Here is a 26,113-nt window from a genome sequence, read left to right on the forward strand (position 1 = left end):
ACCCATGCCAAGTCACAGACCCACAGACAGACAGACAGACAGACAGACAGACAGACAGACAGACAGACAGACAGAGTGTTCTGGCCCGAGGTGGTGCTGCAGGCCCTTAATTGCAGCACATGGAAAGTTAGAGGCAGGTGGATCTCAGTGTTTGAGGCTAGCCTGGTCTTCCAAGAGTTCCAGGATAGCCAGGGCTATACAGAGAAACCTTAAAAACATGAATGAGGGGGCTGGAGAGATGGTTCTGCAGTTAAGAGCATGACTGCTCATCCAGAGGTCCTGAGTTCAATTCCCAGCAACCACATGGTGGCTCACAACCATCTGTAATGGGATCCAATGCCCTGTTCCGGTGTGTGTGAAAACAACTGCAGTGCACTTATATATAATAAATAAATCTTTAAAAAAAAGAACGAACGAACAAACGAACAAATGGAATTCTGTTGAGGCATCACAGAGTGGCTGGATAGAGCACTGGAGTTCACTGCTGGCCCCCACATGAAGGGGAAGAGACCCAACTCCACAGAGCTGTGCTCTGACCTCAACACCTCAACAAGCACCCTAGGCCGCACAGCCTTCACACACAGGCATGCGCACACACCAAATTTAAAACCAGTAGTGTTCTGCTAAAGGAAAAGCGGTGTGTTGGGTGGGGCTACAATAAAGAAAGGCGCCTGCAGCAGCCCGGGGGTGGGGCTTACCCAGGGGGCTGCTTCTCACCAGCAACTGCAGTGAAAGCTGTGAGAAAAGCTCTTCAGGAAAGTGGCACAACCATAGTCACTAAGCAGGGCGGGCTCGCTCCAGGTGGCTGCTAGAAGTCTTGCCACCCCTAATCACAGAAGTCAAAGGTGGGTCTCCAAGTCAGCCAAAATGACAGGAGAGAAATTGTTTACAGTGTGGACAACTTACACTGTACAACATGCAAAACAATGTTAATTTCAAACATCTTTAAATAGCTTTTGGGACTATTACACTTAAAAATCATCTAGGAAGGGAGAGGGAAGGCCTTGTTTCTGTCTGGGGCTTTGGTTTTGCATTTGTTGGAAGGTGTGACAAGGTCTCGCTATACACCCTGCTGTCCTGGAACTCACTCTGCACACCAAGCTGGCTGGACCTCCACAGATCTGCCTGCTGCTGCCTCCCCAGTACTTGAATTAAAGGAAGGCAGGTCTTCAGTCTGTTTCCCAACAGGTTACGCATCTCACACTGACCTCAGAATTCACTATGCAGCTGAGGATGCCCTTGAACTGCTGAGTCTCCTGTTTAAATGATGAATGTGTACACCACGCCTGACTTAAAAGAGCTATTTCTTCCCAAAAAGAAATTAAGCCGTTATAAATTTGTGTAACATTTCAAAATAGTACTTTGCATGTTAACTAGAGGGAAAGGAGCATCGGATGAAGGAACAGGAGGCTAAGAGCCTCTCAGTATCACCAACCCTAACTTCATGTGTGACCACAGGACCAAAGGTCCCACCTATCTCCAAGGCTTCTGCGTTCCTCTTCATGTTAGCGAAGAACCCCATCTGAGTCTTCCAGATGATTCTGAAAGGGCAAAGAGCCTGTGGTGCTGCTCATGACTGGCTCAGGCTCTTTCTCAGTCTTCAACCTTAGCACACTGTCGCCCGCCCATCCCCAGTCAGGCACTCTCCGGCACAGCCTGTTCTCCTTCCCCAAGGACCTAACACTGGAATTCTACTTTGAGCTTACAGGCACCTCCCATGGTTTTGATGGAGTTGTTTGGTTGGCTGACTGGGTTCTCTATGGAGCACGGTAGTAAAGGTTTACGGGTGTGGGGGTCTTTTTTTTGTTTTTTTGCTGTGTGTTACAGAACAAAGCCTGAAGCATTCTAGGCGAGCACTACCAAGTGAGCGGGCCCAGCGGCTGCTTTTACCAGCTCTCTCCCTTCTGAATCCTTCAGCGCTTATCCCTGCACATGGAGCAAAACCCCGGGGCTGGAGAGACGGCTCCCTGCTCTTGGAGAAGACCTGACTTCAGTTCTGAGCACCCACGCCATGATGTATACTGTCCGCTGCTATAGTTCCAGGATACACAGCGCTGTCTGTATCTTCTGATCGCTGTGGAAAACAGGCACACACGACACACACACATACATGCTGGCAAAACATTCATCCACATAAAACAAGTACACCTAAAAACTTACATTTTAAAGAATACAATTCTAAACTATTAACATGTTTAACCATTTTTAAATTATCTGTTGGTCTTAGCCAGGTATAGTAGCACACACCTTTAATGCCAACACTCAGGATACAGAGGCGGTGACTGAATTTGAGGCCAGCCTGATCTACACAGTGAGTTTCAGGTCAGTCAATACTATGTAGGGAGACCTTGTCACACACAACTATCTGCTGATCTCAAAACATTCAGATCATTCCTCTGCCCACAAAAGTCCTTACATGCTACATACAATGCCTTTCTCCTTACATGCTACATACTCCGCACAGCCTGACCAATGCCCCCTCTTAGGTCTCGGGGTTCTCCCACCATTCTATACATAGATACCCGGCACTTATCACAAAGCAGCCGTCACACTGCTAGCAATAGAAAGCTAACACGTTAGGTTCAGGTAATGAACTAAAAGCAAAATATGCAAGGCTGAAATACACCAGGTTCAGAAAGGAATTGTAACCACAATTATGTTCTCTCTGCTTAGAGAAAAGAAAAGTATGTGTGCTCGTGCATGCATGTACACACACACACACACACAATAAATGTATGTATATATTTGTAAGTATACACACCCTCATGCACACTTGCGTATTACTACATATGAAAAGGAAGCAATAAGTCAAAAAATGCATTAGAGCAGGGTTGGGGATTTAGCTCAGTGGTAGAACGCTTGCCTAGGAAGCGCAAGGCCCTGGGTTCGGTCCCCAGCTCCGGGGGGAAAAAAAAAAAAAAAAGAAAAGAAAAGAAATGCATTAGAACGTCTTCAAAGGGGTTAAACAAACAGGCTGAAGACCGGACTCAGTTGGTAGCCGGCTTGCCTTGCACACAGAGAGCCTGGGCTCAACCTGAAGAACCCCATAAACCAGGGCACGGTATCACACACTTGTAATGTCAACATTCCCAAGCCCATGGGGTGCTGTCCTCTGGTGGCAGGCTAGAATCCCTACCTCCTTGCTCACATGTGCCTCAGCAGTACAAAGAGCACAAAAGTTTACATTTTACACTCACAGAACACCTCATGAACAGGGCCAATTCAACAACTCAGTCGGTCAGACATGACCTTCTGACCCTCCAGCTCCTGTTCTCTCTGTCATCAGGACATCCTGGACAGGGTCACCAGCAGCAGTCACCTCGGAATCTCCCTGCTCACCCACATTCTCCCTAAGACTTGGTCCGCAGGACTTTTCCAGGTACATCCCGCCCTTCTTCATGTTCAGACTGTCAGATAACAGATCTGAACATCTACTTGAGCAGATTAGCTTGGTGAGCATATCAGATCACACGTGTGTGTCAGCTTTGTGTCTCGTCCAGACTGTAACCATGGCCTTCAGTATAGAGCTGGCACAGGGCCTGACACCACACCAACATCCACACCGCATACACTTTCAGTCAGGCACCGACCCCTGAAATGCTGAGGGGTTCCTTTAATGGGCAGGGCCTAGAGAAGTTATAAAGGAGAGTGAGACACGGCAAGATTTTATAGCCCGCTCCTAGGATTCAAGCGAACTTCATCCACTCTTCATCCAGCTGGCAGGCCAGTCCGACTTCTCTGGCTTCCTACAGTAAGCACCAGTTCACTAACGTGACAATTTCCTAATAGTTAAGAAGATGAAGCTAGGGGCTGGAGAGACGGCTCAGTGGTTAAGAGCACCAACTGTTCTTCCAGAGGTCCTGAGTTCAAATCCCAGCAGCCACATGGTGGCTCACAACCATCTGTAATGGGATCTGATGTCCTCTTCTGGTGCGTCTGAAGACAGAGACAGTGTTCTCACATATATAAAATAAATAAAATAAATCTTTTAAAAAAATGGGGCTAAAAGTTCCCACTTCACTATTAGGCAATCTAGGAAACCTAAGAGAGCTATCCAATCACATGATCATTTGCTTCTCCTAAATGTAAGCACATAATACTGAAAGAAAATTCTGGACTTCTTAATCAGGTCACAGAAGCTGTGTGTTCTAGGTTCATAATACATGCCACCCAAATTTAAACATAGGGCTCCTTGTTTAAAGTCTGAATAAGAAACAGAGAGGAGAAATGCACAAAGCCTGCCTCGGCCATGAAGCAAGTGGCACCTGCCCACTAGGAAGGGGGTTACTATAGAGACGCACAGTAAGCGAGTCGAGAGCCGTTTCGTCTCACTATTCACAATAAATGAGAGTACTATTTGTTTTCTTGGAATCTGGAGTTCTTCAGCTATGGGGAGGGGGTGCAGGCAGGATCCAGAGTCTCTTGCCATGGCCTCCTGCCATTCCTACTTCTACAGTAAGAGTCACATAAGCAATGAGAAAGTGGGGGCCCAGAAGTCGCAAGGAAAACTACGCAGTATTACCTAAGGTTTGCTTTCAACCCGTCACGTGCCAGAGCAGTTTGCTTACAGCCTAAGCTCTAAGTCTCCTTGTTAATTACCAACAATTTACTGTTGCTGTCTCTAACATAAAACTCCTTCATATCCAAAACAGCCCAACGAACAAGAGTTAAGAACGCATTTATAAAACCGGTAACGCACACTGCGGTGTTCAAGTCTGTTTAAAGTTGATTCGCTTGCTGATAATAAACCATGATGTATTCCAGCAATACATTTACCCAACAGCTTTCAGAAACACTAGCCCCATGGAGAAGCTGAGTCCTCACTCTTAAGTTACAACGAAACTCCAGAGATCCAGGATCCCGTCTGTCTCACCAGACTTCCATCACTGTTTCTCTTCCTTTCCAGCAACTGAATTTTCCCAACAGCTCTGACAAACCATCGCTTAGACTCTGGCTAACTCGGTATCACCGTGTTGCCCATTAAACACAAAATCCAGGATGGCTTGGTTAAACAGGAAGTATTAAGTTAACCATGCTGAGCGTTTGCGAGCTCGCCGGTGAGCAGCTGAGAACCTACCTGTCTGTGCTGCTGCTGCTGCTGCTGCTGATGGAGTCGCTGCTGGAGGATCTGCTCCTGGAGCCACTGCCGCTGGGGGATCTGGTGGGTCTGGACGCTTGGCTGGCCAGCCTCTGCGGGGACTGGTTTCTAGACTGGGATGAATGTGGTGAGCGACTCCTGCTGTGCTGGTAGTTGCGCTCTGGCCTTCTGCCTCGTACCTCCCGGGTAAGGTCGTCCCTGTAGATATCCCTGTGTACCACACTGGGCAGTGTAAACTGCTCCCGGGCCCTAGGTTCGTATCGGGGGTCATGAGCATCAAAGCGGTTTGGACTTCGACTCCGAGAAGTGTAATAGAGCCCGTGTTGTAAAGTCCGCTCTCGAGGGTCTCTATAGTAATCCTGATCGTAATGTCTTGTCCGATCAAATGCTCCTGTCCCCCGTTCATGGTGTCCATAGGCACTATGTTCATAAGCACGCTCCCTGTTATCTGAAGCCCTGCATTTAGGAGGGGAAAATACTTCATCAGAAAGAAGCAAGCAAAACTGAGTGCAAATCATGCAAACATTCACGTCAGAGCTGCCTTTACGCCTCACCTTTCTGGACAGCACAAGCCTTAGTATAAGCAAACACTGACATGCTCACCATTTTACCTGACTCCATAACCTCACTAATGAGCGTCGCTACTTCCTTTATATAATGGGTCTTCCCTGGTGGTAATCCCTTTATTGGGGGTTTTCCAACTTGTATTAAAAGGTGTGGGTGTGTGCGCGAGTGTGTGCGTGTGTTGTAACACGAGCCTTTTTTCTGTTTTTTAGTCTCCTATAGCTCAGGGTAACCTCAAACTCCCTATACAGATAAGCATGACCTTGAACTTCTGATCTTAAGCAACAGGATGACACAGGATGACGGGCATGTGCCACAATGCATGCACAACGCCCAGCTTGCACCCTGATTTTAATGCGAAAGCTCCTTGTTATATGTTTAGCTGAGGTTTATTTTTAAACGGGGTCTTACTGTGTGACCCTGACTGGCCTAGATCTATATAAACAAGGTCGGCCTCAAACTCAAAGATCTGCCAGCCTCTGCCTGCGGGCGCTGGGATTAAGAGGGTGTACCCGCCAGGCCCCACCTAATGCTAACGGTTTTTTGCAGTTTCATCGGAGTAAAACGTACTATGCTTCTAATTATTTGCAGTTTGCTTTGGGACACATCTGCATACTGCATTGGGAAGACGCTGGGGCCTGTGACAGCCCATGTCTGCAGTGGAAGGATTATCAAACAAACAAAAAGAGAAAAAAATTCAGATGTAACATTTTCTTACTCCTGAACTTTCCTTCCCTTGGAGACAGACAGGGTCTTCCTGTGTAGCCCAGGACAGACTTGCAACTTTCAAGCCATCTGTTTCAGTCTCCCCAGGACCTGGAACTCCAAGGCATGAGCCACCTTCAGGCCTTTCAGCCATTTTTTCTGCTTAGGTACTCTAAATAAATCACTAAGCTACATCAATTGCCCAAATAATTATATTTAAAAATGAAAAGGAATCTTAAGAGCAATTAGGACATCAAAATCCTGGGATGTTACTTAACAGAGTCTGCACAACTTTAGCTAAGAATAAAAGGTGTTTTATCTCCTTCTGCTCCCAGCCACCGTTACATAATTTTTAAATATGTATTCCATGGTTCATTTTCTTCATATGTGTGCTCAGTGACTGGAGGAAACGGGTCTTCTTGGCTTTTACTGCACTCAATGTACCTGAGAGGAAACCAGTCATGCTGGCGATTGAGAGCTACTCTGAGCAGCCATCAGCAATGAGCTGACATCACTGGTTTTGTTTTGCAGCACTGGGATCTGATCCAGAACCCTGTACATGTTGGGGCAATGTTCTACCACTGAGCGACATTTGCAGTCCCCTTAACATTCTTAGTTAAGATGTGAATGGTCACCAACTCAAGAGCACAGTACTGCGTGTGCGTGTGCGTGTAGGACAGCACTTACGCACTTCTGTGGTAATTTAAGGCATCTGGCATGGCAGCCCACACCCTTTTATGGAGGCAGAGATAAGTGAGTCTCAGTGTGAGGCCAGTGAAACCCAGCCTCAGAAAAAGAAAATGGAAAAAAGAAAAAAGAAGGAAAAGGAAAAGGAAAAGAAAGGAAGGGAAGGAGGGAGGGGGGAGGATGAACGAAGGACAGACAGACCCTACTCTTAAGAAATTTTAAGTTCTCTACTCTGCAGGGAACAGGCCACTGGAGCTTCTCTGCAACCTCGACCCCTATCAATAATCTATCAAAGATATAAGGAATCATGAAAGATAAAGAATTAGAACCTCTCCTACGAGGCTAGATTCAAAGTCTGTGACAACCTACGCCATCTTCTCAGTCCCCTCTAGACTTCCCGCCTCTCCAACAGGGCTGGTCATCTTCTGGTTCACTCAGTGCCATGTGCAGGCTGTGTGCGTGCACACATCTGTGCATGCATGTACACTTGCACATATTCAAGATCACATGGAGGGCAAGCTGGGCGTTTTCCTTGACCACTCTGACCCTTACTCTTTATTCACACTTTGTAAGATCTAGGACTCATCGTATAGACTAGGCTGGCCTCAAACTCAGAGACTCTCTCTTGCCTCTGCCTCCAGTGCTGAGACTGAAGGTGTGTGTGTGTCACCACACCCAACCCAGACCTTATTTTCTCACTTAACCTGGTGGAGCCAACCAACTGAGCTAGGCAGACAAGCAAATAAGTTTCAGGGGCGCCCTGTCTCCAGCTTCCAGTGAGGGCAACAGCTGCCAATCACTGTGCCAGGCTGTCACTGGGCATAGGATCTGAACTCAGGACTCTGGTTGCATGGAAAGCATCTCACGGACGAGCCGTCCCCTCAGACTACAATCAGCTACTCTGGCTGCTTCTGCTGCCATCATGGGAAAACTTCGAAGCTGGTACAGTGTGAGTGTGTGTGTGTGTGTGTGTGTGTGTGAGAGAGGGGGGGGGATATTTCCTTTTTAAGTGTATTAAATGACATTATTTTGCTTTTTCATTAACCATAATTCCAAATTTTGACTATTCCAATGTCTAACAAGAAGGTTTCTTTGAGATGTACAAGAAAACATTTGTTTCTGCACGCTGCCAAGTGTTAATCGGTGAAGCCATAAGCAACATTTCTGGGCAGTCACAGCTACAGCTGCTACTCGACAGTATGTGCAGTTCTTATCTTAGGAAGAGACAGAGGCAGGCACGGGAGGAGCAGAGCTGGCGGCTAACTGCTAGTCTCAGTCATCTGTTAGTGCTGTGCATCTAGAGTTAGTGGGAAGAGAGTAGGACTTGGGTTAGAAGAGGGGCTGATATACACAGGTCAGGACATACCAACCTTTTCCACTGTGGAAACACGACCTATAATCCCAATTAAATCTAGGGAGAGAATTGTGAACATAACTTCCCCAATTTTGGCCCCTCTTACAGGGGTAATCCACCTTCTTAGTGGGCAAGGGTGTCAAATGATATTTAGATGAACCACAAGAAAAAAAATCTTAGTGACCAGACAAATAATTCCACAGGAAGCAAGTAGTCCCAAACAAAGTGTAACTCTTAAACCCCCAGACTTCTTTCTTGAGAGAGTAGACAATTATAAATTGATCCACATTCATAAACATCTGCATCCCTAAAGAGGAACCAAGCAGCTGGCAACGAGGAACATTTTTCTATAATCCCAACCAATGAGGAACAAAGTCGCTGGGAGCTGTTCGCTTTTGTAGACATCCAGCCCAGTCAGTTTGACTGCTGTATCCACAACTGACCATCTAGTCCAAAGCTAAAGTCCCCTCAGCAGGGCAGTAACCTGCTTAAGAAGCGACAGTAATCCTCTTCCCCTTGGCTACTGGGTCTTGAGCTCATAGCATCCCATACATCCCGGCAGTTAGAAGCAGCTATATCCAGGATTTATAAACGTCCATCGCCTGTTTCCCCAATTCCATCAAGTGTAATTCCACGGAAAGTGAGTAGATCCAAAATGGGAAACCAAGCGAAGCCTTTGATCTTCCTCACCCATGCACGCACGCACGCACGCACACATTTCCACCCTGGAGCACTGTTTGTAGTATCCAAGTGGTTGAATCAGTGGCCTGCGAGACATTCTGTGACAATCCAATCTGTGGAAGCTTCACATACTGAAAACCGAGAGGTGTTTATCAGCTTCTAAAAGCTCTGTAGGCTCTGATACTCCGGATATATTCCAAATAGCCCGAAGACAAAGCTGGCAGCCAAATAGCTCCATCTGTAGTAAGGATATATCCAAGGAAAGCCTTGATAATATCCAAGAGGAGGACACGTCCTTCTGGAAGCCAGGTAACCCCAAAACTGAAGCTGTTCAGGAACTCTTCCTTCCGCCATGTGATCTCACCAGGGATATCCAATCTGCTGCAGGAAATATCCTCTATGATATTCCTCAGTGAGGTGCCAGCCACTGGGATAGAAATAACTTCCGTTTCCAACCCAAAAGAGGAAACATTGAGAATGCCCAAAACTTTAAATCCATCTGGGGCCCCTAAATACGAGTTTCTGTTTCTCACCACATCAAATACAATACCTGCCTACTGAAACCTTGGAACTTACCCATCGAGTCTCCGCTCATAGCGTCCTTCCCGTGCATGAAGTGATGGTGGGGGGCCATAAGCAGGCCCTCCACCACTTCCTCTGAACCCAGAAACCTCTCTACTACGAGATGCTATGGAAACTGTATCATCCAGTCCCCGAGCAGCACTCGGAATAGTGCCTGGTTCATTATAATCCGTGCGAAGGTCTCTGTCTCCCATTTTGTTGACGGAGTTGTGAGCTTTCTGTGCACTTTTGATGTCCACAAAATCCACAAAGGCAGCCACTCCTCCTTCAGACCCCCGCTTGGGGAGAATTTTGACACTTTCCACGCGGCCATATCTAGGAGGGAAAAAGAAGTAAATTATTTATATCAATAATTTTCCATAAAATTTTTTTCTAACATGTTTCCTTTTAAGGTAATTTATTATATATCTACAGAACATAACCTACAAAGTAGTTTTGTTGGAGGTTAACTGTTTCTATGTGCTTATTGTGTGGAGAGGCAGCGTTCTGTGTCACGTGCCTTGGTCTACCTCCTCACTGCTGAGACAGGCTAGCCCTGTGAACGTGATCTGGCTAGACGTGATCCGGGTAACGAGAGTGTGTCTAGCTCTCGTGAGGATGCTGGGGACTGAACACATATGGGTCTTCATGTTTGAACAGCAAGCATTTTACAAACTGAGTTATCTCCCAGGTCCCCAAAATGGCTATTTAAATAACTCTCATTTAAAACACACACAATACTCCTTCTTGTCCTCACAGATTGTAAAGATGAGTAAACCTAAAATAAAATCACAGTGGCTTTAAAACACCGGAGTGGGATGTGGTGGCTCGTGGCAGCAGTTCCAACACTCTGGGGACAGGCAGGAGAGAGAGAGTTAAGAGGCCAGACTGGCTACATGGCAAGTTCTAGAACTCACGGGAAGCCTGAATTTCATCAATGACCAAGACAATCTCCTGCTTATTCAGTCTCTGTGTTCCTGTAGATGTGCACAGGCCACCATAAGCAGGTGATGGCCAGAGTCGGTTTTCCTTTGTCTGCTGTGTGGGTTCTGAGGAGATGCAGCCTGTCAGGCTTGCATGCACTTTACCCACTCAGCTTCTTCTTGAGGGTGGAAGAGGGGGGCTTGTAATACTCCTGCTTGTCCGGCACCACCACCACCACCACCACCTCCGTGACTCTGGGCAGCTCTGGGAACTGAACACCAGCCTTCTGTGTGTTTTCCACAGAAAAGAGGCAGGCACGGCACTTCTCACACAGCATGAACTTGCTGACAATCTCCAACCATCAGTTGACATTTCCCCAAAAAGAATAACATTACCAGAAAACAGATCTCTTCCAGTCCTATGATCATTTGAGTCACTCTTAAAAATGAATTGTGGTACCAAAATCTGTCTTCTCAGAAAACTGTTCTACAGGTGAACAAGTTATTTGTTACAACTGACTGATGAGGGCCAGTGAGACAGCTCAGCAGGCAAAGCTAGCCAAGACTGGTCACATACCTGAATTCGACCCAAGAACCACAAGACACAATGAGAAAACTGACTCCAGAAGGCTATCCTCTGTTGTGCTGCACAAGCACATGTGCGAGGGCGGACACACACACACACACACACACGGACACACGGACACACACACACGGGGGGGGGGGGGGGGAGACACCCGTAAGCTGAGAGAACAGAGTTGGGCTCTTTGTGATTTAGGGGAAAGTTTAATAGATATTTATATGAGTCTTCCCATACAAACAAAATACCTTTTAAATATATGACAAGAGACTTGAGTCTGTAACACACACACACACACACACACACACACACACACACACAAAAACTCACCATACAATTTAACTTTTAAAAAAAGGGGGGGAGGAGGGGAGACTCAGTAGGTAGCCCTGACTGGTCTAGAACTTGCTATGTAAACCAGACTTAGCCTTGAACTCTTGCCTGCCTCTGCTTCCCAAGGGAAGGGACTATAAAGCACGTGTCATCATGCATGGCTAAACTCACGTTTTTATTAAACAGACTTTGACAAAATAGACTTCCTATGGGTGCCACACGAGAATAATCCTGATCCTGTAATCCCAATACCTGGGAGGTAGAGACAGGGGCAAGAGCTGGAAATCACTTTCACTATATGGTAAATTCCAGGCCAGCCTCAATTCCAGGTGAGCCTGTTAGAGAAAAGGGGAGGGGAGGGGAGGGAGGGGGGAGGACAGGAGGGAGGGAGGTATGGAGAGAGGGAAGAAGGGGAGAAATTTAGATGTTTCACTGTAATTATCCAGCTGGCTCCTGACTTTTCTAAAGACTCAAGCCCTCCTTTTGCCTCCTGAGTTCTAGGACTAAAAACATGTGACACCGGGGTTGGGGATTTAGCTCAGTGGTATAGTGCTTGCCTAGCAAGCGCAAGGCCCTAGGTTCGGTCCCCAGCTCCAAAAAAAAAGGGAAAAAAAAAAAAAAAAAGGTGACACCTTGCCCAAAGTTTGTTTTTTTTTTTTCTTTTCTTTTCTTTTTTTCAGAGCTGAGGACCGAACCCAGGGCCTTACCCAGGTAGAGCTAGGCAAGCGCTCTACCACTGAGCTAAATCCCCAACCCCAAACAAAGTTTTTTTTCTTTTCTCTTTTTCTTCTCCCCCCTTTTCTTTTTCTTTCTTTTTTTTTTTTTCTTTGTCTTCTGAAACAGGGTTTTTTATCTGTGTTGCCCTGGCTGTCCTGGAACACATTCTGTAGACCAGGCTGGCCTCCAACTCAGAGATCCACCTGCCTCTGCCTCCTGAGTGCTGAGACTGAGCATGTTTTCTCAGCCATGTTTTGATTTTTTTATTGTGTGTGTGTTGCCTGCATATATGTGTGTGCAGTGTGTGCAGTATGTGTGTGCCTGGTGCCTGAAGAGGTTAGAAGAAAGGATAAGACGGCAGTACAGGGTGTGTGTGTGTGTCTGTGTGTGTGTGTGTGTGTGTGTGTGTGTGTGTGTGTCTGCAGAGGTTAGAAGAAGGGTTAAGAAGGCACCTATTGATGGGTGTGAGCTGGGAGTTGAACTCCTGTATCTTCAAGTGCTCTCTTATCTGCTGAACTGGCTCTCCCACCCCGAGAGAGGACTTTTTTTTCCCTAACACACACCATTTTCCACCCCTAGCTGGCTGAACATAGAGGGCTGACTATTCATCTAAGTTTTCGGGGCAGAATGAAAAACTACCCAAAATCCTGTCAAGTTTTGTCAAGCTTAGTCTTTCAACATTCTGAACTGTCTACAGTAAGCATTAGCAGTCCTTAGAGATGCCCTGAGGAATGTCGTCACCTCAGTATGTTAATAACCTCAGATTATGTATTTGAGAACTCAGGAACATAGAAGAAAAGCCAGAGACAATAAGAGGTGACTGGATCTATGGTCCAGTGACAGCATGCCTTTAAAAGTCATACTGTGGGGCTGGAGAGAGACGGCCCAGGGGTTAAAATCATGCATCGCTCTTACAGAGGACAGGTGCTCAGCTCCCACAACCTGTGTCAAAACTGCCTATAATTCCAGTTTCAGAGAATTTGGTGGCCTCTTTTGGCCTTCATGGGCACCTGCATTACATACCCACATACACTATGCACATATAGTTTAAAATTAAATTTACATTTTTAGAGGCTAGAGAGATGGTCCACTGAGTAAGCGGACAGGCTGCTCTTGCAGAGGACCTGGGTTTGGTTCCCAGCACCCACAGGGCAGCTCACAACCAGGGTGTCTGGTGTCTTCCTCTGGTCTCCATCCACAGGCCCCAGACACACAAGTGGTACACAGACATACAAGCAAACAGGCAAGCAAAACACTCCTGCACTTAAAATAATTAAATGTGTCTGCATATATATTATAGTTATATAGTATATATAGTTAAATAGCATGTATGTGTATATATTTATGTGTACACACAGAGAGTTTTAAAAAGCACAGCCTTGCCCCTCTAATTTCTAGTACCCTGGAAGCTAAAGTGGGACGGTCAACATGGTAGGGATGAGCGGTGCTACAGCAAGACCCTCTCAAAATAAACAAAACGCCCAACATGATGCACATCTATGACCTCGACGCTGTAGTGAAAACGTTGGTTCCTTTAAAAAAGCAGGTAAGAATGATGCTCTTTAACCCCGGGGTGGGGCTATGGGCTGCTTCAGACTGTCCACAGCGATTTGCCGCATGCTCTAGCAGGGGAGTGATTTTGCCGGTTGCATAGTTTCTGCAGTTGTGTGACCCTGAGCATTCTGGGGACTTTTTCTGAGAAGACATATAAATGCCGGGGCCCCAAGATGGTTGATGGGTTGTTAGATGGCGGAGTAGATGTGCAAAGAAGAAACTAGCTATCCTGACGTGGAAGATCAAACTTCCCCCAAGGAACTTGAACCGTGAAGGCCCTAATCGGCAGGAAGTAATCTACCGATAACAGTGCCCTGCCCCCTCCCATCTTCTCTCTTATCTAGTGCTAGGGGGTTTAAAGGGTGTTAAAGGGGTGGAAAAGGAGTGGAAGAACAAACCCACACAGTAGTGAAAGTGCACCTCACAACACTCGAAAGGCACGAGCAGGAAGGCCGGCCATTCCACCCTTGGCGACATAAACTTCAAACTTTGGGCTGCGTGATAACCTATTATAGATCAAAGAGGGGTGGGAGGGATCATCTTGTCTGGCAAAACAAGACTTTTTTTTTTTTTTTTGATTGCTGATGCTTTATTTATTTATTTATTTATTTATTTATTTATTTATTTATTTATTTTGAGACAAGACCTTCCAAAGTAGCCTGGCTGACTTCAGTGACCCTCCTACCTCTCAGCCTTCTGAGTGCTTGGGGTGCCAATGGGAGCTCACCAAGCCCTGAAAGGCTTCACTTTACAGACAAGATTCCGAGGCTGGAGAGAGGGCTCAGTGGCTGGAGCACTTGTTACTCTTGCAGAAAAGAAGGTTTTGGTTCCCAGCACTCGCAAGGTGGCCCACAGCCATCTGTAACTCCAGTTCCGGGGAACCTGATCCTGACCCCCTAGGCACCAGGTGCACACATGGCACACAGACATACATGCAGGCAAAGCACTCATACACATAAAATACGGAAATTAAAAAAAAAAAACACTAGAAATTAAAGAAAGGCAGGCAGGCAAAGGCTCTACCTTACCTCACTATATGTCAACTGACACACTTTCTGAAACTGGACACACTTGAAAGGCATTTTCGACTTCAAGTGTACCTGATTACAGTAGTAATTTGTTATGATAATGGCCAACTATTTCATGGTGATATTAAAAACATCCAATGTGCAATTAATTTATATATAAAATTGATTCATAAAACTTAATTACTAAAGATGGTTAAAAACAGACAATGGTGGTACCCACCCTTTTAATCTCTGCACTTAGGAGGGAGAGGCAGGGCAATCTCTAAATTGGAGGCCACCCTGGTCTACAGAGGGAGTTCAGGACAGTCAGTGCCGCATAGAAACCCCTGACTCAAAAAACAACAACCACCCTCCTCAAAATCCCTAAATCCAGCACAATGTCCACCATAAGCCCTGGTTCTTTTTCTTGGGTTTGGGACAGATCTGGCTGTATAGCTCTGGCTTCGAGAGGTCACCATGGAGACCAAGCTGGCCTTTAATTACCCAATCTTCCTTCCCCGCTTGGCCTTTGGGTGTCAGGGTTACAAGTGTGAGCTAACAAACTGGGCTCCTGGCCTCCCTCCGGGCTCCGGAGCTCCCTGCCCTTGGAGTGACAGGAAAGAACAGAACAGAGCAGGATTTACAACTGTCTGTGATGTATGTCCCTCTGCCAGGGCAAAGCCACTGGGCTGCAGTGCACAACCTTGGGAAAACAGCTAAGATGATAATACAGGAAAACCCCTACCTCCAAAGGAAAAGTGACCCCGCCCACCCCCACCAAGGAAAAGGAGGAAGAGACTAAATAAGTCAGCCACAGAAGACAACAGGTCTGGGAGCAGGACTCCACGAAGGAGCTTGAGTCTGTGTGTGAAGCTCTGGGTTTAATCACCAGCATGCGAGGGGGAAACTGCACTTGGGGCTGGCCAGACAGCGCAGCAGAGAAGAACGGCTGCTCAGTTCCCAGCACCCACGTCCCGAGGCTCCCGACTCTGGGGACCTGACGCCCTCTTCTGGCCTCTTCAGACACCTGCACTACAGCGCCGTGATCTTTAAGGTATGAGAGCTTTGAACTGCTGTTTGAAAACAAGCAAGAATCGGTCATTGTGGTGTGATTATGATACTAGTTCCGTGCTCTCTTTAACCAGTCTGACCTTCTGGAAGTATTGCAATACTAGTGGAGAAAACGAGACAACTGAGACCTGGTTCAGAACAACCGTTATCCAGACCTGAGAGAAGACTTCTCGGTTAGGAGCAAGCACTGGCTGGGCACAATAGCCCATGCCTCTAACCCCTAGCATTTACAAAGCAGAGGCAGGTGATTTCTGAGGGAGAACAGGCTAGTCTCTGCAGTGGGTTCCAGGCCAGCAAGAGCAACATTGTGTAGCCCTGCCTCAAAAACAAAATCTAAACAAGAGACAGTAGATTGTTCTTGCATTAGAGGACTGGGAGTTCAAGTCCCAGCACCCAACTCCAGGGGATCTGACAACCCTCAAGACCTTGGCACACACAGTAATGGTGGCGATGATGGTGATGGTGATGATGGTGGTGATGACGATGAAGCAACAAACCCCCACTGTGAGGCTTATGCCAGGGAACAGGTGTACCAATATTGCAGGAAAAAAACGCCCCAACCCAAGCATGATGACTCATAGCTAAAATCCCAGCAGCACTCTGGGAGGCTGAGATAGAAAAATCTATTAAGAGCATCTACCAAACCAGAGGACCTGGGTTCGGTTCCCGGCATCCACCTATAACACCATTTCCAGTGATCCAATGGCCTCTTCTGGCCTCCATGGGTACCCAGCATGCATACGGTGCACATACACACACGCGGGCAATACCCATGCAGAACTTAAAGCAAATACATCCTCTTAAAAAGTGGCACCTCTCTTTTGGTTTGTGCCGCTCTTAAACCCCAGTATGCGAGGCAGAGGCAAGGGGATCTCTATGAGTTCTAGGCCAGCCTGGTCTTTAGAGTGAGGCCCTGTCTCTGAGAGAAGTGGGGTGGTTTGTTAAGGAAAGGAAAAAAAGAGTTCATGTTCTTAGAGCACAGTGAGCTCTAAGCCACCAGGGGCTACAGCGCTCTATACTCTCTGTATAAACTTCAGGAAACCGTTTTCCCACGTCCACATTAAAGGTTGCTGCTTGCCTGATTCAGTGTAAGGCTACTTCACCACAACAAATCCTAAAACCTGTTCTCCACTTGACGTAAGAAAGTTGACGAATGAGTTTATGACGAGCAGGAGAAAACCACACCTCAGACTGATTTAGGTCCAAACCTAATAGCAGCAGTTCGAGCAGAGACAAGACCCTGAGGTCGTGAGTGAGGTAGTGGTGAGTCTGTTGTTCACGCCCCAGAGGAACACCTCTGACAGAAGAGAAAAGGGCAAAACCAGCAAAGCCACTCCCAATGCCACCTTCTTTACTCTGCCAGCTTCACTGTGTTGGGTTCCAAGAACTTGCTAAGAGCCACCAGGGCCATGTCCTCACAAGTGGCAGGAGTGGGCGGCAGAGCCCCTGGGAACTGAGTTACAAAGGACAGTAACTACTGAACAGCGCTGTGCATGAAAGGACGGGAGTCAGGTCTCTCACTATTTTAGAAGGGTTATAAACATGAAAGGGAAAAGCTAGAAACCTCATCATCCCCTTGAGACAAATTAGTGGGTAAAGGGGCTGTGGGAGCTTGGGGATAACCCCAAAAGTTGCCTTCTGACCTATATATTACACATATGCCCACGTGCGCGCGTGTTCTCTCTCTCTCTCTCTCTCTCTCTCTCTCTCTCTCTCTCTCACACACACACACACACACACACACACACACACACACACTCCACACCATGGTCAGACCTGTACTCAGACATAGCATACACCTATAAAATATCGATAATGATACAAATAATTGGTAATAGGTAGAATAAAATTTCTGATTAACTGAACAGGTCAACTCAGTATATATGATTACAGGTGCAATGACTCAGTGAGGAAAGGGTGCTTGCTACACGACCTAAATTCAATTCCCACGGTAAGAGGAAAGAACAGCAAGCCATCCTGACCACTGCCACTGTAAGTTCACATGAGCACACACAAATGTAAATTAAGACACAACAGCACCTTCGTGTTCATACATGCATGTACAAATGACACATCTCAGCTCTGAAAAAGAAAATCACAGTTCTGAGCACTTAAACCTTGATTTCTGGGGCTGAAGAGATGGTTCAGCCGTTAACGGAGCATGGTGTTCTAAAGATCCAAGTTTGATTCCCAGCTCCCTGAGGCAGGAAGTTTACAACTAAGCATACAACTCTAGCTCCAGAGAACATCTGATGCTTTTGGCCTCTGCCAACACCTTCACTTCACAGACTCCCAGAGACACTCGCAGTAAATAACTGAAAATAAACCTTTAAGGTTTTTGATTTCTACCTAACTACACCAATAGCAAAAAAGGCTTCTTCCAGGACTGAAATGTAGAAAGCTGTGGTGAACAGAAGCTCCTGCCATGCCTGGGCCATGAAGGCTAAGGAGCGGCAGCAGCTGATCACCACCCAAAGGGAGGGCTCTCTTCACAGCCTGTCCAGAGCGCCAATTCATCCTCTGGCCTCAGCCTCCGAGGAAGGCAGTCACAGTGGCAGGCAGGGAGCAGAGGGAGAATCTCACCCAGTGCTAAGGCTGAGACTGACAGAGAGAGGGCCAGGATAGTCAGTCCCAGGGAATCTCCCACAAAACACCTGTCACAAACCAAGGGGGTGGGGACACCACGAACAACACCAACCTTCCCAGAGGCAAACTTTGTTTTCTTTGTTTTGAGACAGGATCTCTCTGCATAGTCCTAGAACTACAGAGTTCCTAGGACTCATTCTGAAGCCCAGGCTGGCCTCAAACTCAGAGATCTACCTGCCTCTGCCTCTGCCTCTGCCTCTGCCTCTGCCTCTGCCTCTGCCTCTGCCTCTGCCTCTGCCTCTGCCTCTGCCTCTGCCTCTGCCTCTGCCTCTGCCTCTGCCTCTGCCTCTGCCTCTGCCTCTGCCTCTGCCTCTGCCTCTGCCTCTGCCTCTGCCTCTGCCTCTGCCTCTGCCTCTGCCTCTGCCTCTGCCTCTGCCTCTGCCTCTGCCTCTGCCTCTGCCTCTGCCTCTGCCTCTGCCTCTGCCTCTGCCTCTGCCTCTGCCTCTGCCTCTGCCTCTGCCTCTGCCTCTGCCTCTGCCTCTGCCTCTGCCTCTGCCTCTGCCTCTGCCTCTGCCTCTGCCTCTGCCTCTGCCTCTGCCTCTGCCTCTGCCTCTGCCTCTGCCTCTGCCTCTGCCTCTGCCTCTGCCTCTGCCTCTGCCTCTGCCTCTGCCTCTGCCTCTGCCTCTGCCTCTGCCTCTGCCTCTGCCTCTGCCTCTGCCTCTGCCTCTGCCTCTGCCTCTGCCTCTGCCTCTGCCTCTGCCTCTGCCTCTGCCTCTGCCTCTGCCTCTGCCTCTGCCTCTGCCTCTGCCTCTGCCTCTGCCTCTGCCTCTGCCTCTGCCTCTGCCTCTGCCTCTGCCTCTGCCTCTGCCTCTGCCTCTGCCTCTGCCTCTGCCTCTGCCTCTGCCTCTGCCTCTGCCTCTGCCTCTGCCTCTGCCTCTGCCTCTGCCTCTGCCTCTGCCTCTGCCTCTGCCTCTGCCTCTGCCTCTGCCTCTGCCTCTGCCTCTGCCTCTGCCTCTGCCTCTGCCTCTGCCTCTGCCTCTGCCTCTGCCTCTGCCTCTGCCTCTGCCTCTGCCTCTGCCTCTGCCTCTGCCTCTGCCTCTGCCTCTGCCTCTGCCTCTGCCTCTGCCTCTGCCTCTGCCTCTGCCTCTGCCTCTGCCTCTGCCTCTGCCTCTGCCTCTGCCTCTGCCTCTGCCTCTGCCTCTGCCTCTGCCTCTGCCTCTGCCTCTGCCTCCTCTGCCTCTGCCTCTGCCTCCTCTGCCTCTGCCTCTGCCTCTGCCTCTGCCTCTGCCTCTGCCTCTGCCTCTGCCTCTGCCTCTGCCTCTGCCTCTGCCTCTGCCTCTGCCTCTGCCTCTGCCTCTGCCTCTGCCTCTGCCTCTGCCTCTGCCTCTGCCTCTGCCTCTGCCTCTGCCTCTGCCTCTGCCTCTGCCTCTGCCTCTGCCTCTGCCTCTGCCTCTGCCTCTGCCTCTGCCTCTGCCTCTGCCTCTGCCTCTGCCTCTGCCTCTGCCTCTGCCTCTGCCTCTGCCTCTGCCTCTGCCTCTGCCTCTGCCTCTGCCTCTGCCTCTGCCTCTGCCTCTGCCTCTGCCTCTGCCTCTGCCTCTGCCTCTGCCTCTGCCTCTGCCTCTGCCTCTGCCTCTGCCTCTGCCTCTGCCTCTGCCTCTGCCTCTGCCTCTGCCTCTGCCTCTGCCTCTGCCTCTGCCTCTGCCTCTGCCTCTGCCTCTGCCTCTGCCTCTGCCTCTGCCTCTGCCTCTGCCTCTGCCTCTGCCTCTGCCTCTGCCTCTGCCTCTGCCTCTGCCTCTGCCTCTGCCTCTGCCTCTGCCTCTGCCTCTGCCTCTGCCTCTGCCTCTGCCTCTGCCTCTGCCTCTGCCTCTGCCTCTGCCTCTGCCTCTGCCTCTGCCTCTGCCTCTGCCTCTGCCTCTGCCTCTGCCTCTGCCTCTGCCTCTGCCTCTGCCTCTGCCTCTGCCTCTGCCTCTGCCTCTGCCTCTGCCTCTGCCTCTGCCTCTGCCTCTGCCTCTGCCTCTGCCTCTGCCTCTGCCTCTGCCTCTGCCTCTGCCTCTGCCTCTGCCTCTGCCTCTGCCTCTGCCTCTGCCTCTGCCTCTGCCTCTGCCTCTGCCTCTGCCTCTGCCTCTGCCTCTGCCTCTGCCTCTGCCTCTGCCTCTGCCTCTGCCTCTGCCTCTGCCTCTGCCTCTGCCTCTGCCTCTGCCTCTGCCTCTGCCTCTGCCTCTGCCTCTGCCTCTGCCTCTGCCTCTGCCTCTGCCTCTGCCTCTGCCTCTGCCTCTGCCTCTGCCTCTGCCTCTGCCTCTGCCTCTGCCTCTGCCTCTGCCTCTGCCTCTGCCTCTGCCTCTGCCTCTGCCTCTGCCTCTGCCTCTGCCTCTGCCTCTGCCTCTGCCTCTGCCTCTGCCTCTGCCTCTGCCTCTGCCTCTGCCTCTGCCTCTGCCTCTGCCTCTGCCTCTGCCTCTGCCTCTGCCTCTGCCTCTGCCTCTGCCTCTGCCTCTGCCTCTGCCTCTGCCTCTGCCTCTGCCTCTGCCTCTGCCTCTGCCTCTGCCTCTGCCTCTGCCTCTGCCTCTGCCTCTGCCTCTGCCTCTGCCTCTGCCTCTGCCTCTGCCTCTGCCTCTGCCTCTGCCTCTGCCTCTGCCTCTGCCTCTGCCTCTGCCTCTGCCTCTGCCTCTGCCTCTGCCTCTGCCTCTGCCTCTGCCTCTGCCTCTGCCTCTGCCTCTGCCTCTGCCTCTGCCTCTGCCTCTGCCTCTGCCTCTGCCTCTGCCTCTGCCTCTGCCTCTGCCTCTGCCTCTGCCTCTGCCTCTGCCTCTGCCTCTGCCTCTGCCTCTGCCTCTGCCTCTGCCTCTGCCTCTGCCTCTGCCTCTGCCTCTGCCTCTGCCTCTGCCTCTGCCTCTGCCTCTGCCTCTGCCTCTGCCTCTGCCTCTGCCTCTGCCTCTGCCTCTGCCTCTGCCTCTGCCTCTGCCTCTGCCTCTGCCTCTGCCTCTGCCTCTGCCTCTGCCTCTGCCTCTGCCTCTGCCTCTGCCTCTGCCTCTGCCTCTGCCTCTGCCTCTGCCTCTGCCTCTGCCTCTGCCTCTGCCTCTGCCTCTGCCTCTGCCTCTGCCTCTGCCTCTGCCTCTGCCTCTGCCTCTGCCTCTGCCTCTGCCTCTGCCTCTGCCTCTGCCTCTGCCTCTGCCTCCCTAGAGCTGGGGTCACAGTAGAGTGTCACCACGCCTCACCTAGCCTGGCAAACCTAAGAGCACAGTGCTGCTGGCTGCGCACACACACTTATCATCCTGTGCATAGGGCTAACTTTCCATCTGTAACTCCAGTTCCCGGGACTTGATGCCCCCTTCCCACCTCTTCAGGCACCAGGCACACACACACATACACTCACAAATGCAATAAAAAATAAATAAACCTTAAAAAAAAAAAAAAACCAGTGATGAGCCAAGTACAGCACAAGCCAAGGGCCAGAGAAACCCAGTTATCCTGAAGGAGAATTTGTGATCTTTAACACTAAGGTGCGGGTGGACTAGAAAACTGAGCTCAGAGATAAGGGTGCTCGGAGGAGGGAGGTTAACGCTGGAGACTTACGGAGGCTATAGAGCCCAGACAACTAAAAGGAGGAGGCCACAATACTGGATAGTCTGGATCAAAAGAGAGCACAGGAGGGCATGTTTGCACACACCTACAATTCCAGCACTCAGGAGGCTGAGGCCAGGGCTCGTGGGGAGTTCAAAGCTAACAAGACTACAGTGAGACAGGCAGGCCATTTTTACTCAGGCATTATCTCAGAATGTTCTAACTTCCTGAGATATGAAAACACACAAGCTGAAAGATTATAATCCCGACATTGAGGAGGGAGGCTGAGGAAAGGGTTTCCATGAAAACCCAGCTTGGTTCCACATAGTGAGACTCTCAAAAACACACATGTTTTACTATACTTAAACGTGAGTTTTCTACACTTAAAATCATAAATAATCCAATCCAGATTCGCAAGTCAGAAAGGTAGCTGCATTTAAATAGACTGCTTGCCTACCATGCATGAAGCCCTAAGTTTGAAGTCCACCATGTAAACTCAGTCTGATAGGTCATACTATGATCCAGCTTTCAGAAGATAGAGGCTGAAAGATCAAGAATTCTAGCAAATTCAAGGGTAGACTAAGATTCGGGAGAGCGTGTCTCAAAACTAAAAAGCAACCCAGCATGACGGCTCAGCATTTGTGAGGAAGAGGAAAGAGGGAATCCCTGCCTTCAAGGCCAGCCTGGTCTATCTATCAAATACCAGGGTCAACCTAGGGTATATAAAAGGGACCCTGTCTCAAAAAACCAAAAGGTGGAGCTGGAGAGATGGCTCAGTGGTTAGAGCACTGGCTGCTCTTCCAGAGGTCCTGAGTTCAATTCCCAGCAACCACATGGTGGTTCACAGCCATCTGTAATGGGATCCGATGCCCTCTTCCGGTGTGTCTGAAGACAGCGACAGTGTACACATATACATGAAAAATAAATAAATCTAAAACAAAAAAACAAAAACAAAAACAAAAAAAAAAAGGCAAACAAAATTCCACCCAACTTAAGTTAGGATTTTAGTCATTCTCCTGTAGACTATTTAGACACAAACATGTTTTGGTTTTGGGTTTTGTTTTTTAAGGCAAAGTCTCACTGTGCAGCAGCCCTGGCTGGCCTGGAGCTCAGAGACCTGCCTGCCTCTGCAGATGACTGGGGCTAAAGCAGTTCAGCACCACACCCGGCCCTGACACTGACATGTGACATCATGGACGGGGACACATGTGGGAGAACAATCTGAACTACACAGAGCATATTTCCACACACTGAAAACCAGCTACCTATCACTCAAAATAAATCCCAAGCAGGGACCCAGGAAGAGGTGGCTCGGCACTGACTGCTCTGCCAGAGGACTGGAACTCAGCTCCCAGCAACAACATGGTGGCTCACAATTATCTGTAACTCCAGTCCCAGGGGATCTACACCGTCTTCCGGCCTCCATGTGCACCAGATATAAATGTGGTACAGACAAACACCCCTGCGAGCACAAAGAAGTACAATAAAATAAAAATCATCCCATAGCCAAGTCTAGGAGTTCAATTTTTGTTACCACACAGGTTTCGTAGCTCATTCTAAACACTGGAATAGCTGGCTACAGCTCAAACCAGCGCTACTTCCTTGGGTGCAAGAGCTTAAACCCAAGGACCCATCAGCAAGAACTTGCCATGTGAGACTCTGGGTTCCATCCTCAGCTGCAATAAAGGGGAGGGGGGTAGAAATAGTAGAAAGGAAATACATAATCTCCAACTGCACGTTCCGAGTCCTCCTGAAATAGTGTGAATACTTTTTTTAAAAAGTAACGGAGGGTAAATGATCAGGTGCGGGGTCCTGGAACCAGGGGGGAGAGAAACCGCCCTGGGCTATAGAAAGGCTTGCCGCCTTCACCACTGTCTGTCTGTCTGTCTCTCTTTGGCTTTTCGAAACAGGGTCTCACTTTGTAGCCCTGGTTATCCTGGAACTCTTTGTAGACTAGGCTGGCCTTGAACTCGAGTCCACCTGCCTCGCCCTCCAAAGGACAGGGATAAAGGTGAGCGCCACCACGCCATGCTTCATCACGCCATCTTTATAGCGTTCTACATACATTTCCCCACGCTTCAGTGTTAACAGAGCTAAAGCTGTCTCATAAACCCGGCCCGAAACCTCTTCCTAGGTAAGCACACTAAGCAGTCGAATCCCAAGCAACCCGGAGGCTGAAACAAAGGTGGCTGTGAAGGTCCCTTCTCCAAGACAGAAGGGGACGCTCCTTGAAAGGAGCCCCATGTTTCCCTGAGGTCTGCCACATACATTCTTTTTTTTTTTCAAGGAATAAAATACATTTTAAGGATTTTGTATTAATTTTAATGCTATTTCAAGATGACTGAATTTTCCTGAGATTTTAAAATATGCAACAAAATCTATCATTAAAATAGATACTCAGGGGGCTGGAGAGATGGCTCAGTGGTTAAGAGCACTGACTGCTCTTCCAGAGGTCCTGAGTTCAATTCCCAGCAACCACATGGTGGCTCACAACCATCTGTAATGGGATCCGATGCCCTCTTCTGGTGTGTCTGAAGACAGCTACAGTGTACTCATATAAATAAAATAAATCTTTAAAAAAAAAAAAGATACTCAGGGGGTTGGGGATTTAGCTCAGTGGTAGAGCGCTTGCCTAGCAAGAGCAAGACCCTGGGTTCGGTCCCCAGCTCCGAAAAAAAGAAAAAAAAAATATACTCAGAAGCACAACATTCAAAACTAGAGGTGACTTCATAGACATCATCTGGGCTCCAATAAAGAAAGGACACAGCAGGGATGGCCTCTAAACAGATCCTCAGTGAGAGCGGAACGGTGAAGAAGCTGTGGTATTATCTAATTTTTGTGACCAAAAAGTATATGTAATGGCTTTTAACTGGAAAACCGCTGTGCTAAAACAATTTTTTTCTAAGAAACCTTGTGTGTGTGTGTGTGTGTGTGTGTATATATATGATTTTTATCCAGTTTCGTTCTTTGACAATTTTAAAAAAAGACTTCCCCTAGTCAACTACTATATAATATTTACCCTATCTATCTGCAAAGTACCAGTGATAGGTGGGCAAGGAAAATGCAATGTATTTAACCCTGAAAGTGAAGCAGAGAGAAGGGCTAGTCTCTGAGGGATTCTATTCCTCTGTTAACTCAGGGAGCCCTGGCACACACCTCGCTCTACAAGACAGCAAGCAATTGTGTGATGCCCCCTCCAACCCTTCAGCTCGGCTAACATACAAAGGGAAGGAAGGGCTTTCTCCATTGTGGCTCTGTAATGGATCTTTGTTAGCTAAAACCCTGTTCAGAAACAGTCGTTTGGTTTTTCTTAATTCAGCAAATGGAAAGCTGTAAAGAAAATGAACACAGTAGACTTATTATATGCAGGAAGGTACAGCCAATTTTTAAAAATACTCTATGTTCTCGGGCGGCCTTTCTTCAGCACTGGTGGGGAGGGGAGGGGAGGGGAGGGGAAGGGATCGACACCCTTCCTACATCTGCTGTGCAGTGAAAGCACCGGTCAAAACCCCGAGCGAGCAGGAGGGAGACCTTTATTTCTGCCTCCGCAGCTGTCTGATTTAGCCTCCACGGTGTTTTGTTGTCCTTTTTATCTAAATACCTACTGCAAAAGCCTAACCACTGTTAAAAGAACATTCATCTTTGACGCGTTCTATGTAATGTATTCCCAGTGTACACCTCTTAATCCTGTAAAACAGTTATTAGTTGTAATCAGCTGGGGAAAAGGGTAGGAAAAGGCACTCAGGTTCGGTTTAATACAGGCATCTCTCACAGTTCTTCTCATTCTGAGGTCCACAGGGCAGAGGTTGAACGCCATTAAGTTTTCTTATCATTTTAGTGCCTTTTCATCCCTTTCGTTTAAACGATTAAAATTCTATTTTCCTTCCTAGTATCGATCACATATTAAACAAAACACATTCTTCTATATGGATAAATAGATACTTGGCTCCAAAACTGGATCGGCAAAAAAACGAAAACAAACAAACAAACAAACAAACAAACAAAAAAACATTCTTCCAGGTAGAAAGATAAGCAAGAGACCAGAAACAGAGAGTACCTGTTTGGGGGCGGTGGGGGAGGGGGCATGAGAACTGGGAATTCCAGGGTCAAGGGTGAGGGGAGATTACTTTCTGTTACCTT

General features: G+C 48.7%; 1 protein-coding gene across 5 annotated transcripts in view; it reads right to left on the minus strand.

Annotated features, from left to right (window-relative positions):
* The window catches only part of Spen (spen family transcriptional repressor), a 73,532-nt gene that overhangs the window by 44,943 nt on the left and 2,476 nt on the right, over positions 1 to 26,113 (minus strand). For 3 of the 5 annotated variants that reach the window (NM_001395101.1, XM_039110807.2, XM_039110804.2), the window contains exons 2-3: positions 9,666 to 9,986; positions 5,078 to 5,554 (exon numbers count right to left, since the gene is read on the minus strand). In NM_001395101.1, the coding sequence (NP_001382030.1) occupies positions 5,078 to 5,554; positions 9,666 to 9,986 (798 nt within the window). Of the gene's footprint in view, positions 1 to 5,077; positions 5,555 to 8,424; positions 9,987 to 11,735; positions 12,075 to 26,113 lie in introns of those variants that run through there. The other 2 variants (XM_039110809.2, XM_063288446.1) reach the window with 2 other exon arrangements.

This window comes from Rattus norvegicus, chromosome 5 (assembly GCF_036323735.1).
Source record: "Rattus norvegicus strain BN/NHsdMcwi chromosome 5, GRCr8, whole genome shotgun sequence".
Taxonomy (NCBI): Eukaryota; Metazoa; Chordata; class Mammalia; order Rodentia; family Muridae; genus Rattus; species Rattus norvegicus.